The 15,690-nt window shown below is 51.1% G+C and overlaps 1 protein-coding gene across 2 annotated transcripts in view; it reads left to right on the top strand.

Annotated features, from left to right (window-relative positions):
- The window catches only part of lrp6 (low density lipoprotein receptor-related protein 6), a 130,709-nt gene that overhangs the window by 72,037 nt on the left and 42,982 nt on the right, over positions 1–15,690 (top strand). For both annotated transcript variants that reach the window (XM_078416729.1, XM_078416728.1), the window contains exons 6-7: positions 3,343–3,739; positions 4,814–4,985. In XM_078416729.1, the coding sequence (XP_078272855.1) occupies positions 3,343–3,739; positions 4,814–4,985 (569 nt within the window). The remainder of the gene's footprint in view (positions 1–3,342; positions 3,740–4,813; positions 4,986–15,690) is intronic.

Genomic DNA, 15,690 nt, shown 5'->3' with positions numbered 1-15,690 from the left:
GAGCATATTCTTCAACAAACCCAAGAAATCTGCAACAGGATTATATAATAGCAAAACCGCCAATATTTTTTCTAGATTTAAAATTGCTTCACATAGTATTCTGCTGTAACCTATAAGATGAACATTTAATTCCATCCATTCCTGTTTCTAGACTTTTGTTACTTTCAACCAGACTCAGGAACAGCCTCTTCCCCACTGTTATCAGCTTCTCAACGGCCCTTCCATAAGCTCAGGCACTGACCGATTCACCTCTGCCTCATTGTAGACATCAGACTTTGTCACTGGAACTGGTGCGCTACAATGCTGAGAACTATATTCTGCACTCTGTATCTTCCCCTTTACCATATCTGTTGGACTTGAATTTGACTTGATTGTATTTATATATAGTATATCTGATCTGTTTGGACAGCATTCAACACAAAGGTATTCACTATTCCTCAGTACACATCAAGAGTGCTTAGGAACAGAAAATAGGTGCAGGAGTAGGCCATTCGAGCTAGCACCGCCATTCAATATGACCATGGCTGATCATCCAAAATCAGTACCCCGTTCCTGCTTTCTCCCCATATCCCTTGATTCCATTAGGTCTAAGCGCTATATCTAACTCTCTCTTGAAAACATCCAGTGAATTGGCCTCCACTGCCTTCTGTGGCAGAAAATTCCACAGATTCAAATTCTCTGGGTGAAAAGGTTTTTCCTCATCTCAGTCCTAAATGGTCTACCCCTTATTCTTAAACTGTGACCCCCTGGTTCTGGACTCCCCCAACATCGGGAATTTTTTTCCTGCATCGAGCCTGTCCAATCTTTTAAGAATTGTATATGTTTCTATAAGATCCCCTCTCATTCTTCTAAATTCCAGTGAATACAAGCCCAGATGACCCATTCTTTCATCGCATGCATGTACCAATAACTGAATAATGAAATTCTTACTTGCAACAGCACAACAGGTCTGTAAACACAGTGCTTAGAGATAACTTAAACAGAAAAAGTTCAGTAAGTTAAAACCCCCAATATTAGTGTATAAAGGTCCAGTCCTGAGTGCAACCACGGTAGTTTGTGGTTCCTAGTTTAGTTGGTGTCAGTCGGGTTAAAGAGAACGGTGGTAGACACAAAATGCTGGAGTAACTCAACGTGTCAGGCAGCATCTCTGGAGAGAAGGAATGGGTGACGTTTCGGGTCGAGACCCTTCTTCTGATTGATGTCAGGGGAGGATATCAGACTGATGTCAGTCTGAAGAAGGGTCTCGACCCGAAACGTCACCCATTCCTTCTCTCCAGAGATGCTGCCTGACCCGCTGAGTTACTCCAGCATTTTGTGTCTACCTTCGATTTAATCCAGCATCTGCAGTTTTTCCCTTACACATTAAAGAGAACGGTGGTTGCTGGGAAGAAGCTATTCTTGAACCTGGATGTTGATAATAAACAATAATAAACCTAAACCAACTTGTAATTCAGTTTCCAAGACACTTTTTAATGACACAGTAAGTACGCAGCCATGTGTTGCCATGGAACTGCAGTAGGTTAGCTCAGAGCAGCATTGAAACACGGGTAAAATAATTTCTCATGCTTCTAATGCCATTAGGTGAAGTTGATGAGGTGGGTGTAAATGACCCGTGATGGTGCCCAGAGCTCAGGCTGGCTCAGTTAATGGCCTTTCACACCATTACTTGTGCTTTTGCCATCCATCACAGCAATAAAACTGTAGCAAGGCGGAGAGTCGGGGCAAGAAGCTGAATTGTCGGACGCTCTTGGCTGTTCACGCCAGATTACTTCACCCACTGTTGTTAAGTCCTTTGTGGTTAAAAGATTTTATCAGCAATTTAAATCAAGAGCTTGAAACAGGGGAGAGTTTTATTTTTTAAAAGAACTCCAAGTTCTGGAGAAACTCGGCGTAGATGGGGGAGACAGCCATGACCTACTTCTCACGGTGGTGGTGGGTGCCTGGTACACATCACCAGGTGGGTGGTGGTGGTGGGTGCCTTGTACACATCACCAGGTGGGTGGTGGTGGTGGGTGCCTTGTACACATCACCAGGTGGGTGGTGGTGGTGGGGCGTAGATGGGGGAGACAGCCATGACGAGCAGGGCAGGTGGTGGGTACAGAGGGTGGTGGGTGCCTGGTACACATCACCAGGTGGGTGGTGGTGGTGGGTGCCTTGTACACATCACCAGGTGGGTGGTGGTGGCAGCAGATGTAATAATGGCATTTCAGAGACATTTGGATAAGCACATAGATCAGCAGGGAAGGGAGATATGGATTATGTGCAGGCAGATAAGCATCATGTTTGGCACAGAGATTGTGGACCAGAGGGCCTGTTCCTGTGCTCTGTGGTCTGGCGGCTTCTCTCTCTCTCTCTCTCTCTCTCTCTCGAGAACATGGACTGGCAACATTTCGATTAGAGTTGGTTTAGTTTAGAATGTAACATGGAAACAGGCCCTTCGGCCCACTGAGCCCATGCTAACCATCGATCACCCATTCACGGTGGCGCAGCGGTAGAGTTGCTGCCTTACAGTGAATGCAGCGCCGGAGACCTGGGTTCACTCCCGACCACGGGGGGTGCTGTCTGTACGGAATTTGTACGTTCTCCCCGTGACCTGCGTGGGTTTTCTCCGAGATCTTCGGTTTCCTCCCACACTCCAAAGACCGACAGGTTTGTAGGTTACTTCGCTTGGTAAATGTAAAAATTGTCCCCGGTGGGTGTAGGATGGTGTTAATGTGCGGGGATCACTGGTCGGCGCGGACCCGGTGGGCCGAAGGGCCTGTTTCCACGCTGTATCTCTAAACTAAACACACTAGTTGTAGGTTATTCCACTTTCTCATCCAGTCCCTACACACCAGGGGCAATTTACAGAGGGCCAATTGATCTACAGACCAGCACGTCTTTGGGATGTGGGAGGAAACCGGAGCGCCTGGAGAAAAACACGCGGTCACATGGGAAAAACACGCGGTCACACGGGAAAAACACGCGGTCACAGGGAGAACGTGCAAACTCCGTGCAAACAGCACCCACTGTCAGGATCAAACTCGGATCCCCAAGGCTGCGAGGTAGCAGCTCAACCCGCTGCACCACTGTTCCGCCCTTTTAAAGCAGATGTTTTTAAGCACACTACTGACAATTGATTCCTACTTCAGAAAGTGTGCTTTTGCTTTCCCCGTGACTGAACGCCGTGACATTCCTATCCAAGTTGGCCGTGAGTTGTGTTGGCCAAAATAGGAATGGGTGACGTTTCGGGTCGAGACCCTTCTTCAGACTGAAACGTCACCCATTCCTTCTCTCCAGAGATGCTGCCTGACCTGCTTTTTGTGTATGTTGTTTCTAAAATAACATGTGTTTATTTTCTAGGTGCGTCCGAGTTGTTGTTGTTGGCTCGTCGGACGGACTTGAGGCGGATCTCCTTGGACACTCCCGACTTCACGGATGTGATACTACAGCTGGAGGATATCCGGCACGCCATCGCCATAGACTACGACCCAGTGGAGGGCTTCATCTACTGGACAGATGATGAGGTGCGAGCCATCAGGAGGTCCTACCTGGATGGTTCCAGCAGCCAGTTTGTGGTGACCTCTCAGATCAACCACCCTGATGGCATTGCAGTGGACTGGGTGGCCAGAAACCTGTACTGGACAGACACTGGCACGGACCGCATTGAAGTCACTCGGCTAAACGGCACCATGCGCAAAATTCTCATCTCCGAGGATCTCGATGAACCAAGAGCAATTGTGCTCGACCCCATGTCCGGGTAAGAGTTCACGTTCACAAGTTCTAGGAGAAGATTTAGGCCATTCGGCCCATCAAGTCTACTTCGCCATTCAATCATGGCCGGTCTGTCTTTCCCTCTCAACTGCTTTCTCCTGACTTCTCCTCGTGACCACTGACACCCTAACCCATCAAGAACCTGTCAATCTCCACCGTAAAAATATCCATTGACTTGTCCTCTGCAGAATTCCACAGATTCATTGAAGATTTCTTGCACGTTTTACGGATGTTTATTTGGGGAAGTTGACGTGTTGGAAGTTAATCCGGAGCATTAAATCCAATTTCATTCTTGAGAATAAACGTGTGGGTTTGTCAGTAAAATGGTCCCTGGTGTGTAAAGTTTGGATGAGAAAGTGAGGTCATGTAGAAGTGAACAGTGGTCAGTGTGGACAGTGGGCCAAAGGGTCTGTTTCTGTGGCAGTCAAACAAAATAAATTAAGTATTGATCCAGGTGAATAGGTTCTAAAGTTAGGGGCGGAAAAGATCATTTAACGTCTGAGTGACAAAATTCTATACTTTTTAGAAGAAGTGAAGCTGCTCTCAAGATTTATTTGAGGTAGAACGTCACAGGCAAGAGCTGTGGCCCTCGTTACTTCTAACTGCTTTGTTGGAAGGTCAGGAACGATATACAGGCACAGCAAGGAACACATTCTTTGCATGTAGACACAAAAAGCTGGAGTAACTCAGCAGGACCGGCAGCATCTCTGGAGAGAATGAATGGATGACATTTCTGGTCGAGACCCTTCTTCAGACTCCATTTCTCCATTCAGACTTCAGTCTGAAGAAGGGTCTCCACCTGAAACGTCACCCATTCCTTCTCTCCAGAGATGCTGCCTGTCCCACTGAGATACTCCAGCTTCTTGTGTCTATCTTCGGTTTAAACCAGCATCTGTGGTTCCTTCCCACACATATTCTTTGCAGAAATCCTTTAACAACATTGAGTTTCCCTGTTCACTCTTAAAGTTCAAGAATGCAAAGCTGTGTTGGTGAACAATGTATATTTCTACGTGTGTAGTTGACTGATGCTCAGTTTGTGCTGTGTTTGTTCTCCAAACAGGTACATGTATTGGACGGACTGGGGTGAGAATCCTAAGATAGAGCGTGCTGCCTTAGATGGATCTGACAGGGTTATTCTTGTGAATACATCGTTGGGCTGGCCAAATGGTTTAGCTCTGGATTACGAAGAAAAAAAAATGTACTGGGGTGATGCTAAGACCGACAAAATAGAGGTTTGTATTTCATTTAAAATCTTCTGGAAATTTTGAGTCGTGATTGTTGAATTTTCACGTTGATGTAGAAGTTTGAACCGTTTCAATCGCATCATTTAAAGAATTCAGAGACATATTTAGGACAAAGAATTTTCTTTTCATGAATATAATCTGTCCCAGTCTTGTCAAGTTGAGTTGTTTCAACAAATAGAACGTGTTATCGTTCTGTTTATTTGTAAGTAATCCAGCTTTTCTGCCGATGATTGAACAGTGATAATTGTGGACCAATCAATTGTGGACGGGTCTACAATGTCTCATTCCAATGGCCACTGCTTGTTGTGTGTGGGGGGGGGTCAGTGTGTGTGGGGGGGGTCAGTGTGGGGGGGGTCAGTGTGTGTGTGGGGGTCAGTGTGTGAGGGGGGGGGTCAGTGTATGGGGGGGGTCAGTGTGTGTGGGAGGGGTTGTGTGTGGGAGGGGTCAGTGTGGGGGGGGTCAGTGTGTGTGTGGGGGGGGTCAGTGTGGGGGGGATCAGTGTGTGTGGGGGGGGGTCAGTGTATGGGGGGGGTCAGTGTGTGTGGGAGGGGTCAGTGTGTGGGGGGGGTCAGTGTATGGGGGGGGTCAGTGTGTGTGTGTGTGGAGGTCAGTGTGTGGGGGGGGTTTGTGTGTGGGGGGGGGTCAGTGTGTGGGGGGGGTCAGTGTGTGTGTGTGTGGGGGTCAGTGTGTGTGGGGGGGTCAGTGTGTGTGGGGGGGTCAGTGTGTGGGGGGGGGGTCAGTGTGTGGGGGGGGTCAGTGTGTGGGGGGGGTCAGTGTGTGGGGGGGGTCAGTGTGTGGGGGGGTTTGTGTGTGTGGGGGGGGTTTGTGTGTGTGGGGGGGGTCAGTGTGTGGGGGGGTCAGTGTGTGTGGGGGGGTGTCTGTGTGGGGGGGTCAGTGTGTGTGGGGGGGGTCAGTGTGTGTGGGGGGGTCAGTGTGTGTGTGTGGGGGGTCAGTGTGTGGGGGGGTCAGTGTGTGGGGGGGGTCAGTGTGTGGGGGGGGGTCAGTGTGTGGGGGGGGTCAGTGTGTGGGTGGGGTCAGTGTGTGGGGGGGTTTGTGTGTGTGGGGGGGGTTTGTGTGTGTGGGGGGGGGTCAGTGTGTGGGGGGGTCAGTGTGTGTGGGGGGGTGTCTGTGTGGGGGGGTCAGTGTGTGTGGGGGGGTCAGTGTGTGTGTGTGGGGGGTCAGTGTGTGGGGGGGGTCAGTGTGTGGGGGGGGTCAGTGTGTGGGGGGGGTCAGTGTGTGGGGGGGGTCAGTGTGTGGGGGGGGTCAGTGTGTGGGGGGGGCAGTGTGTGTGGGGGGGGTCAGTGTGTGGGGGGGGTCAGTGTGTGGGGGGGGTCAGTGTGTGGGGGGGGTCAGTGTGTGGGGGGGGTCAGTGTGTGGGGGGGGTCAGTGTGTGGGGGGGGCAGTGTGTGTGGGGTGGGTCAGTGTGTGGGGGGGGTTTGTGTGTGTGGGGGGGTCAGTGTGTGTGTGGGGGGGTCTGTGATGGGCCGGGCAGTGCAGGGCCGGTTACTGTGAAGGGGCCAGGTTTCAGTGAGTGCAGGTTTGCTGAGCGCTACCTTGTGTTGGGCTTGTTGACATGCTGTGTGGCTGCGTACACAGGCAGCCTGCCTCCAGCACCATCGACACATCAATCAGGCGGTGCGGGGCGGGGCGGGCGGGGGCGGTGGTGAATCTGTGGCCCTGTGGTGATAATCAGCAGCAGCGGGGGGTGTGCGGGGGGGTGAGCGGGGGTGCTGTGTGGGGCTTTTGTTCCCAGTTTATGTGGCAGCATGCAGTGGGGATAGGAGCCAGGCACTTGGCAGACGGGGTTGGTTGTCACAGTCACTACTTGCTGCTGATAAGCTGGGGCAGGGTTGGAGCCGCTGACGTCTCACGTCTGTCATGACAACGTTGGCCTTCTATACCCAGGTGTGTTTGCCACAATCAACGCCTCAAACACTTGAACTTGGAATTAGTGTCATTTCTTCGATTTTACTTTCAAAAACAAACATGCCGTGATGGGTCCTAGCTGTAATGTAGAGCGGGATAATGCTGTTAAACTCTGCTTTTAAACATACACAAAGTCCCGCCCCCTCCCCTGACATCAGTCTGAAGAAGGGTCTCGACCCAAAACATCACCTGTCCATGTTCTCCACAGATGCTGCCTGACCTGCTGAGTTACTCCGGCACTCTGTGAAACGTCACCTATCCATGTTCTCCACAGATGCTGCCTGACCCGCTGACTTACTCTGTGCCTTTCTTTATAACAGGGCGGCACAGTGGTGCAGAGGTAGACCTACTGCCTTACAGCAGCAGAGACCCGGGTTCAATCCTGACTACGGGTGCTGTCTGTACGGAGTTTGTACGTTCTCCCCATGACCCGCGTGGGTTTTCTCTGAGATCTCATGTTTCCTCCCACACTCCAAAGACGTACAGGTTTGTAGGTTAATTGGCTTGGAATAAATGTAAAAGTGATCCCTAGTGTGTAGTATTAGTGTGCGGGGATCACTGGTCGGTGTGGACTCAGTGGGCCGAAAGGCCTGTTTCCACGCTATATCCCTAAACTAAACTACACTAGTTTCATTAACTTGTACCTTGAGGTGAATTTGTGACTGTAGAGTTTTGTAGGAAAAAAACTGCAGATGCTGATTTAAATCGAAGGTAGACACAAAATGCTGGAGTAACTCTGGAGAGAAGAAATGGGTGACGTTTCGGATCAAGACCTGTTTTGGGTCTCGATCCGAAACGTCACCCATTCCTTTTCTCCCGCGATGTTGCCTGACCCGCTGAGTTACTCCAGCATTTTGTGTCCACCTTCGATTGAAACCTGTGTGTGTTGCTGCGAGTTTCTGTTTCTGGTCTTTCTGCTGAGCCTCGCTGCCCAGTCAGTATATGTGAAGTTTACTCTGGAGGGCTGGCCAGGGAAAGGATTGAAGGATCTTTTGTGCTTGTCGTTGGAGCATTTCCATTGTCACCCATCGTGCTTTGAACTGTTGTGAACACTCGCCTGGGCTGCTGTTGGATTTGTTTGGGAAGCCAGAGCCATTTGTGTCGACTGACATTTGAGTCTTTTTATATTCAGTAAGGTATGGCAGAGGTTCACACAGTAATTTGCCTGATAAAGGACCGTGCACAAAGTCAGAGAGGAGACTTTGATGGGAACTGAGAACTGATGTGTGCGATTGCTGCATTTTACATCCTAATCCCGAAATTGTGAGTCTGCACTTTACTCTGATTGCAGCCTACAATGTTGGGCTAAAGAGGGGGGGTTTTAGCTGTCTAGACAGGGCACCAAGCTTCTATCTGTGAGTGGCAGCTTGTACCGCCTGCATTGGGGAATAATGCAACACAAGGCCTTCATTTAGGCAAGCAGGGAAGATTCAAAGGTTGTGACCTTGACTTACCCAGCACAGAGTGGAGGACTAATTGAGGGAGGGCAGGCAGGCAGGCAGGCAGGCGATTTGTAGCTCGGGCAGCCAGAGGACCGGTCGATATTGTGGCTCCACGCGGCACATAGTGAGATTGGTATCTTCCACAGAGGGGTGGGGGAGGTGAGGGGGGGCAAGAGGTGGGGGTTGAGGCGGGGGTGGGGCTGGTGGTGGGGGTGAAGCGGGGGTTGGGGGTGAGGCGGGGTGTGTGGGGTGGGGGTGTGGCAGGGGTTGAGGGTGGGTGGGGCTGTGGTGGGGTGGGGCGGGGATGTGGGTGAGGGTGGGGCAGGGGGTGGAGGTGGGGGTTGAGGGTGGGTGGGCTGTGGTGGAGTGGGGATGGGGGTGAGGGTGGGGCAGGGGGTGGAGGTGGGGGTTGAGGCGGGGTGGGGCTGGTGGTGGGGGTAAAGCGGGGGGTGGGGGTTGAGGCGGGGGTGGGGCTGTGGTGGGGGTGAAGCGGGGGGTGGGGGTGAGGCGGGGTGTGTGGGGTGGGGGTGTGGCAGGGGTTGAGGGTGGGTGGGGCTGTGGTGGGGTGGGGGGGTATATAACTTGCATTGTCATGGTGAGGGATGGATGAGTGGCGATTGTGATCCAGTATCACATCAACCCCACTCAGACACAAAGTGCTGGAGTAACTCAGCAGGTCAGGCAGCATCTCTGGAGAGAAGGAATGGGTGACGTTTCGGGTCGAGACCCTTCTACAGGCACATCAACACAGTATCTTGTCCAACTGGCCCAGGTGTGGGATCTAAGTCCCACATCAGTCTGAAGAAGGGTCTCGACCCTAAACGACACCCATTCCTTCTGTCCAGAGACGCTGCCGGTCCCGCTGAGTTACTCCAGCATGTTGTGTTTACCTTTGGCCTCTGCTGTTCCCTCCTGCACCCCACGGCAGCCTCTCTTGTTTGCATTCTTTTTGCTGGAAATAAGTGTCGGGTTGATGGATTGGTGATATCACAAGTGTTAATGGATGTATGATCTTTCCACGCGGCATTCTTCAGAACAAGCAGCAACCTGCTGAGACCCGCCCTGTGTAGGAAGGAACTGCAGGCGCTCGTTTAAACCAAAGGTAGACACAAAATGCTGGAGTAACTCAGCGGGACAGGCAGCATCTCTGGACAGAAGGAATGGGTGTCGTTTAGGGTCGAGACCCTTCTTCAGACTGATGTGGGACTTAGATCCCACACCTTCGGGAGAGAAGGAATGGGTGACGTTTCGGGTCGAGTCCTATCTTCAGACTAGTTAGGGATAAGGGAAACGAGAGATATAGACGGTGATGTGGAGAGATAAAGAACAATGAATGAAAGATGTGCAAAATAGTAACGATGGGAAAGGAAACAGGCCACTGTAAACTGTTTGTTGGGTGAAAACGAGAAGCTGGTGTGACTGGGGGGGGGGGGGGGGGAGAGAGAGAGAGAGAGAGAGAGAGAGAGAGAGAGAGAGAGAGAGAGAGAGAGAGAGAGAGAGAGAGAGAGAGAGAGAGAGAGAGAGAGAGAGAGAGGGAGGGAGGGAGGGAGGGAGGGAGGGAGGGAGGGAGGGAGGGAGGGAGGGAGAGAGAGAGAGAGAGAGAGAGAGAGAGAGAGAGAAGAGAAGGAGAGAGAGAGAGAGAGAGAGAGAGAGAGAGAGAGAGAGAGAGAGAGAGGGAGAATGCTTATAGCATTATGCTTATAGCATAACAGTATAACAGAACTCTATTGTCATTCGGTATAAATACCGAACGAAATTTCAGCAGTCACAAAACACAGCACAACACAAACATCCATCACAGTGACTCCAAACACCCCCTCACTGTGATGGAGGCAACAAAACTTCCCCTCTCCTCCCCCCACACCCACGGACAGACAGCTCAACCCCTGCCGAGGCGACTGACACGCACAGCCCCCGCAAGGGGATGGAAGGCCCCGCCGCCGAGCCGCACCGGGCACTGAAACGTCCCGCGGCCGATCCGCGCCGGCGATGTTAAGTCCAGCGGCCGAGCCGCGCCGGGCGATGGAAGGCCCCGCGGCCGCACCGGGCGCTGCTAAGTCCCGCGGCCGAGCCGCACCGGGCACTGAAACGTCCCGTGGCGGAGCCGCGCCGGCGATGTTAAGTCCCGCGGCCGAGCCGCGCCGGGCGATGGAAGGCCCCGCGGCCGCGCCGGGCGCTGAACCGTTCCGCGGCCGAGCCGCACCGGGCGATGGAAATCCTCGCGGCCGAGCCGCACCGAGCGTTGAACCGTCCCGCGGCCGTACCGGGCGATGTTAGGTCCCACGGCCGAACCGCGCCGGCGATGTTAAGTCCAGCGGCCGAGCCGCGCCGGGCGATGGAAGGCCCCGGCCGGCGATGGAAGGCCCCGCGGCCGAGCTGCGCCCCGGGGAAGAGACCTAATTGCCATTGCCAATTGCCAGTGTGGTGTGCACGTAGGTTACCAGCATGGGGCTGCCTGTGGTGTGGCACTGACCAACACCAACACACACCTAGACACTGACCAACACACACCCACACACTGACCAGCACACACCCAGACACTGACCACACACACCCAGACACTGACCACACACACCCACACACTGACCACACACACCCACACACTGACCACACACACCCACACACTGACCAACACACACCCAGACACTGACCAACACACACGGTCCGTGTTGCACACATGGCCCGTGTTGCGTGGCCCGTGTTGCACGCATGGCCCGTGTTGCGTGGTCCGTGTTGCACGCATGGCCCGTGTTGCATGGTCCGTGTTGCACGCATGGTCCGTGTTGCATGGTCCGTGTTGCACGCATGGCCCGTGTTGTGCGGCCCGTGTTGCACGCATGGCCCGTGTTGCGCGGTCCCATGTTGCATGCAGTAACTTTGAGCGGTGACATAAGACTTTTTGAGCAGCCCCTTTATATTCGCTACTTCCCTCAGATTGTTTGTCCGTTGAAGGCAGCATGAAGTTCATTGTTGACTTTGAGGAACTGCACTGCACTTAGTTTGCAGGAAAATGGTTTGCTGGATTACACACCAGTATTTACGAAATTGCAGAGAGTTGCCGTTGTGCATCACAGTCTGAATTCCTTTGTGTCTTGTGTTTGTGATAAATGGGTGTCACGGTGGCGCAGCGGTAGAGTTGCTGCCTTACAGCGAATGCAGCGCCGGAGTCCCGGGTTCCATCCCGACTGTGGGTGCTGTCTGTACGGAGTTTGTAAGTCTTTCACTATTCTCTCTGTTTCAATGAGGTTCCCCCCTCATCCTTCTAAACTCTAAACTTGGCCCTTCAGTCATCAGCAAACCCCTGTTTGGGTTTCACTAACGCTAGTTTTGCAGTTAATCCCTGATGATCTCAACTCGATTTACTGTGTAAGGTGACTGAGCCGATTCCTAACCTAACGAGTTAAAAGGTTTTCCGAAAGTTTATACAAGTACCTGGAAAGATCTGGGAGAGACATGACTGTATTGGCCATAAATGTGTCCAACATTGGGCGTCTGCAGCTGCATTACTTCTTCCAATTCCCACAGAGTTTCAACGTTTTTGTTCCACATCCTGTTAGTCGTCAAATAATAGAAACATAGAAAATAGGTGCAGGAGGAGGCCATTCGGCCCTTCGAGCCAGCACCGCCATTCATTGTGATCATGGCTGATCATCCACAATCAGTAACCCGTGCCTGCCTTCTCCCCATATCCCTTGATTCCACTAGCCCCTAGAGCTCTATCTAACTCTCTTTTAAATGCATCCAGTGAATTGGCCTCCACTGCCTTCTGTGGCAGAGAATCCCACAAATCCACAACTCTCTAGATGAAAAAGTTTTTTCTCACCTCAGTTTTAAATGGCCTCCTCTTTATTCTTAGACTGTGGCCCTGTTTTAGTTTTAGAAGGAGCAGTGTGGAATCAGGCCCTTCGGCCTACCGTCTCTGCACCGACCATCGATCAGCCGTTCACACTAGTTCTGTGCTATCCCACTTTCACATCCACTCCCCACACACTGGGGGGCATTTTGCAGAGGCCCATCAACCTGCAAACCCGCGCTGTCACAGAGAACGTGCAAACTCCGCACAAGCAGCACCCGAGGTCGGGATCGAACCCGTGTCTCTGTTGGCTGGCCCGCTGCACCACTGTGCCACCCTTTCATTCCACTTGATCATTGGCTGGGTTATTATTGTCACTGGGCATTAAAACGCACTTACTGTAAAATATTGTTTCCAACGATTTGCTATTAAATAAATAGTTATGAGTTTAAAATAGATATGTTTACTTTCCCTTTTTTGCTTATTCCTATTGTAATTGTATGTTTATGTAAAGCACGTGGAAGATTATCAACTGGAATGTAGACTGAAGATAGATGGGCATGTCCTGTCAGAGGGTGGTGAATCTGTAGGATTCATTGCCACACACGGCTGTGGACACCGAGTCCATGGATATTTTAAAGGCTCAGATTGACAGGATTTTGGATCTTATAGAGACATATAAAATTATAAAAGGACTGGACAAGCTAGATGCAGGAAAAATGTTCCCGATGTTGGGGGAGTCCAGAACCAGGGGCCACAGTCTTAGAATAAAGGGGAGGCCATTTAAAACTGAGGTGAGAAGGAACTTCTTCACCCAGAGAGTTGTGAATTTGTGGAATTCTCTGCCACGGAGGGCAGTGGAGGCCAAGTCACTGGATGAATTTAAGAGAGAGTTAAATAGAGCTCTAGGGGCTAGTGGAATCAAGGGATATGGGGAGAAGGCAGGCACGGCTTACTGATTGTGGATGATCAGCCATGATCCCAATGAATGGCGGTGCTGGCTCGAAGGGCCAAATGGCCTCCACCTGCACCTATTTTCTATGTTTCTATGTTTCTAGTACAGGTGTCAGGGGTTGTGGGGAGGCAGGAGAATGGGGTTAGGAGGGAGAGATAGATCAGCCATGACTGAATGGTGGGGTAGACTTGATGGGTCGAATGGCCTAATCCTGCTCCTATAACATGAACTTAGTAGAATGCAGGAGAATGTGGTTATGAAGGAATAATAGATCAGCCATGATGTAATGGCGGAGTAGAGCTGATGGGCCGAGTGGCCTAATTCTGCCCCTACGTGGAATGGTCTTATCTGTTGAAGGTGCAGTTGGGAGCCTTTGTTTTTGTTGTGTCTGTTTTCCGTTTGCTGTGCTGCTAAAGTATGTCTGGTGAAGGTGGTGCATGCCATGTGCATGTCTGGTGAAGGTGGTGCATGCCATGTGCATGTCTGGTGAAGGTGGTGCATGCCATGTGCATGTCTGGTGAAGGTGGTGCATGCCATGTGCATGTCTGGTGAAGGTGGTGCATGCCATGTGCATGTCTGGTGAAGGTGGTGCATGCCATGTGCATGTCTGGTGAAGGTGGTGCAAGCCATGTGCATGTCTGGTGAAGGTGGTGCATGCCATGTGCATGTCTGGTGAAGGTGGTGCATGCCATGTGGTCACAGCTGTTTGCTGTTGTAGACAGTATTCTTGCTGTGTTGAAGACGTTGCTGGCCTGAGAATGTGAAATGCACACCACACTGTGGTTTGAACGGGAAGGAAATGTCGGATAGTGAAGGTTTTTTTAAATGACAAGAACTAACATGAATTCAGATTTGTTCTGGAGAGGGCAGGAGGCAAAAGTTGATCTTACGCTGCAGTCTTTGAGTTTTCTTTAAATAGAACAGCCTCCCCCTTGTTACACAAAGTGGAAAGACTGAATTAAAACCGAACTTGAGTTCTTTTTGAACTTTGTTCTTTTTAAACCGATGAGTTTGTAACGGAGGGGGGAAGGGGGGGGGGTCAAACGTGATTGGTTTTCGGAAGAAGGTGTAATTAGGAAAGAGGTGGGAAAAGTCTGTCCAGGACTAAACCCAGGTCTTTATGAAGCTGCCTGGGGCGGTGTTGGGCAGGAGCAGGTCATTAAATTGTTTAGTGTAGTCAGGCGGAAATAACTCAGCCAATGCACACTCTGCCTTGCAAGTGCAAGTAGGGTTGCCAACTTCCTCACTCCCAAATACGGGACATGGTGACGTCACCGCCCCACGCCCCACGTGACCTCACCCAGCCAGCGGCCACGTGCTCCCGCTCCACCAACGGCGGCTGCCCGGGCCGGGAGGCGGGTTGCTACACAACCTCCGTTCACACTCCGTTAGCCTACAATGTCCCGGCCTAGGTGTATGCTAACAGAGTGTGTTAGGGGAGCCAATTTAGCCCAAAATATGGGATGTTGCGGCTAATACAGGACAGGTGGCAGTGGCGGTCCTCCTTGCAAGCTCTCCCCCCATGTGAGCACAGGCCCGTTTTGAATCATATATTCTGCACTGGGCTGGCTGGCAAGGGTCTCACATTCTTTTCCATAAAATGAATATGTCGACGGAAAGTGATCTGACAAAGTTTAGAGTTTGTAATTACTGGAATCTCTCATCTGGCTGCAATCCAAATGCTCTAGTCACATGAAATTAAAGAATATAAAATGGGTAACAGATGTGTGGGGCAGATTATAACTTGGACTGTGGTCATAAAGTTGTGAGTGTGGAGAGCTGGCATATTACCAGCAGAGGGCTTGTGTTATGCTTGACTTATTTTATTGCCTAAACGTGGACACATGGAACTGCAGATGCTGGTTTACAAAAAAAGCCACAAATGCTGGAGTAACGGTTCTTGTGCTGTACTGTACTATGTTCTACGGGTGATGTTCGGCACTGACATTGTGGGCCGAAGGGCCTGATCTTGTGCCCTACTGTTCTATGGGTCAGGCAGCATCCCTGGAGAATGAGGATAGATGATGTTTCAGGTCGAGAAGCTTCTTCAAACTGAGCTGGATGTTCCAGCTTTCTCCCCCGTACCACAAGCAGTCCAAAGAAGGCTTCATGACCCAAAACGTCGCCCATCCCATGTTCTCTAGGGATGCTGCCTGACCCATAGAACAGTAGGGCGCAAGAATAGGCCCTTCGGCCCACAATGTCTGTGCTGAACCTAATGCCGACTATCTCTCATCTGCCTGCACATAATCCATATCCCTCCATTCGCTGCCTATCCAAAAACCTCTTACATACCACTGAGCCTCTTAAAATGACCCGCTGAGTTACTCCAGCGCTTTGTAAATCTTTTTGTTTACTTGATTCAGTTAGTTCAGTATCCTGCTGTGGTATTTGGGAGAATTATAGATTGACTAGCACGGAACACCAAATAAATATTTGCTCAGGCATGGATTTGATTCTGGACAAAATTAACTATGAACATTTATGGACAGAGTCTTTGGTGCACTTTGGACTTTTTACACTAGTATCACGGATCTTGCTTTTTTGATTATATATTACCTGTGTGTATTGTGTTTA

Source organism: Rhinoraja longicauda, chromosome 20 (genome assembly GCF_053455715.1).
Source record: "Rhinoraja longicauda isolate Sanriku21f chromosome 20, sRhiLon1.1, whole genome shotgun sequence".
NCBI lineage: Eukaryota > Metazoa > Chordata > Chondrichthyes > Rajiformes > Arhynchobatidae > Rhinoraja > Rhinoraja longicauda.
This window is presented reverse-complemented; position numbering and strand designations above follow the sequence as displayed.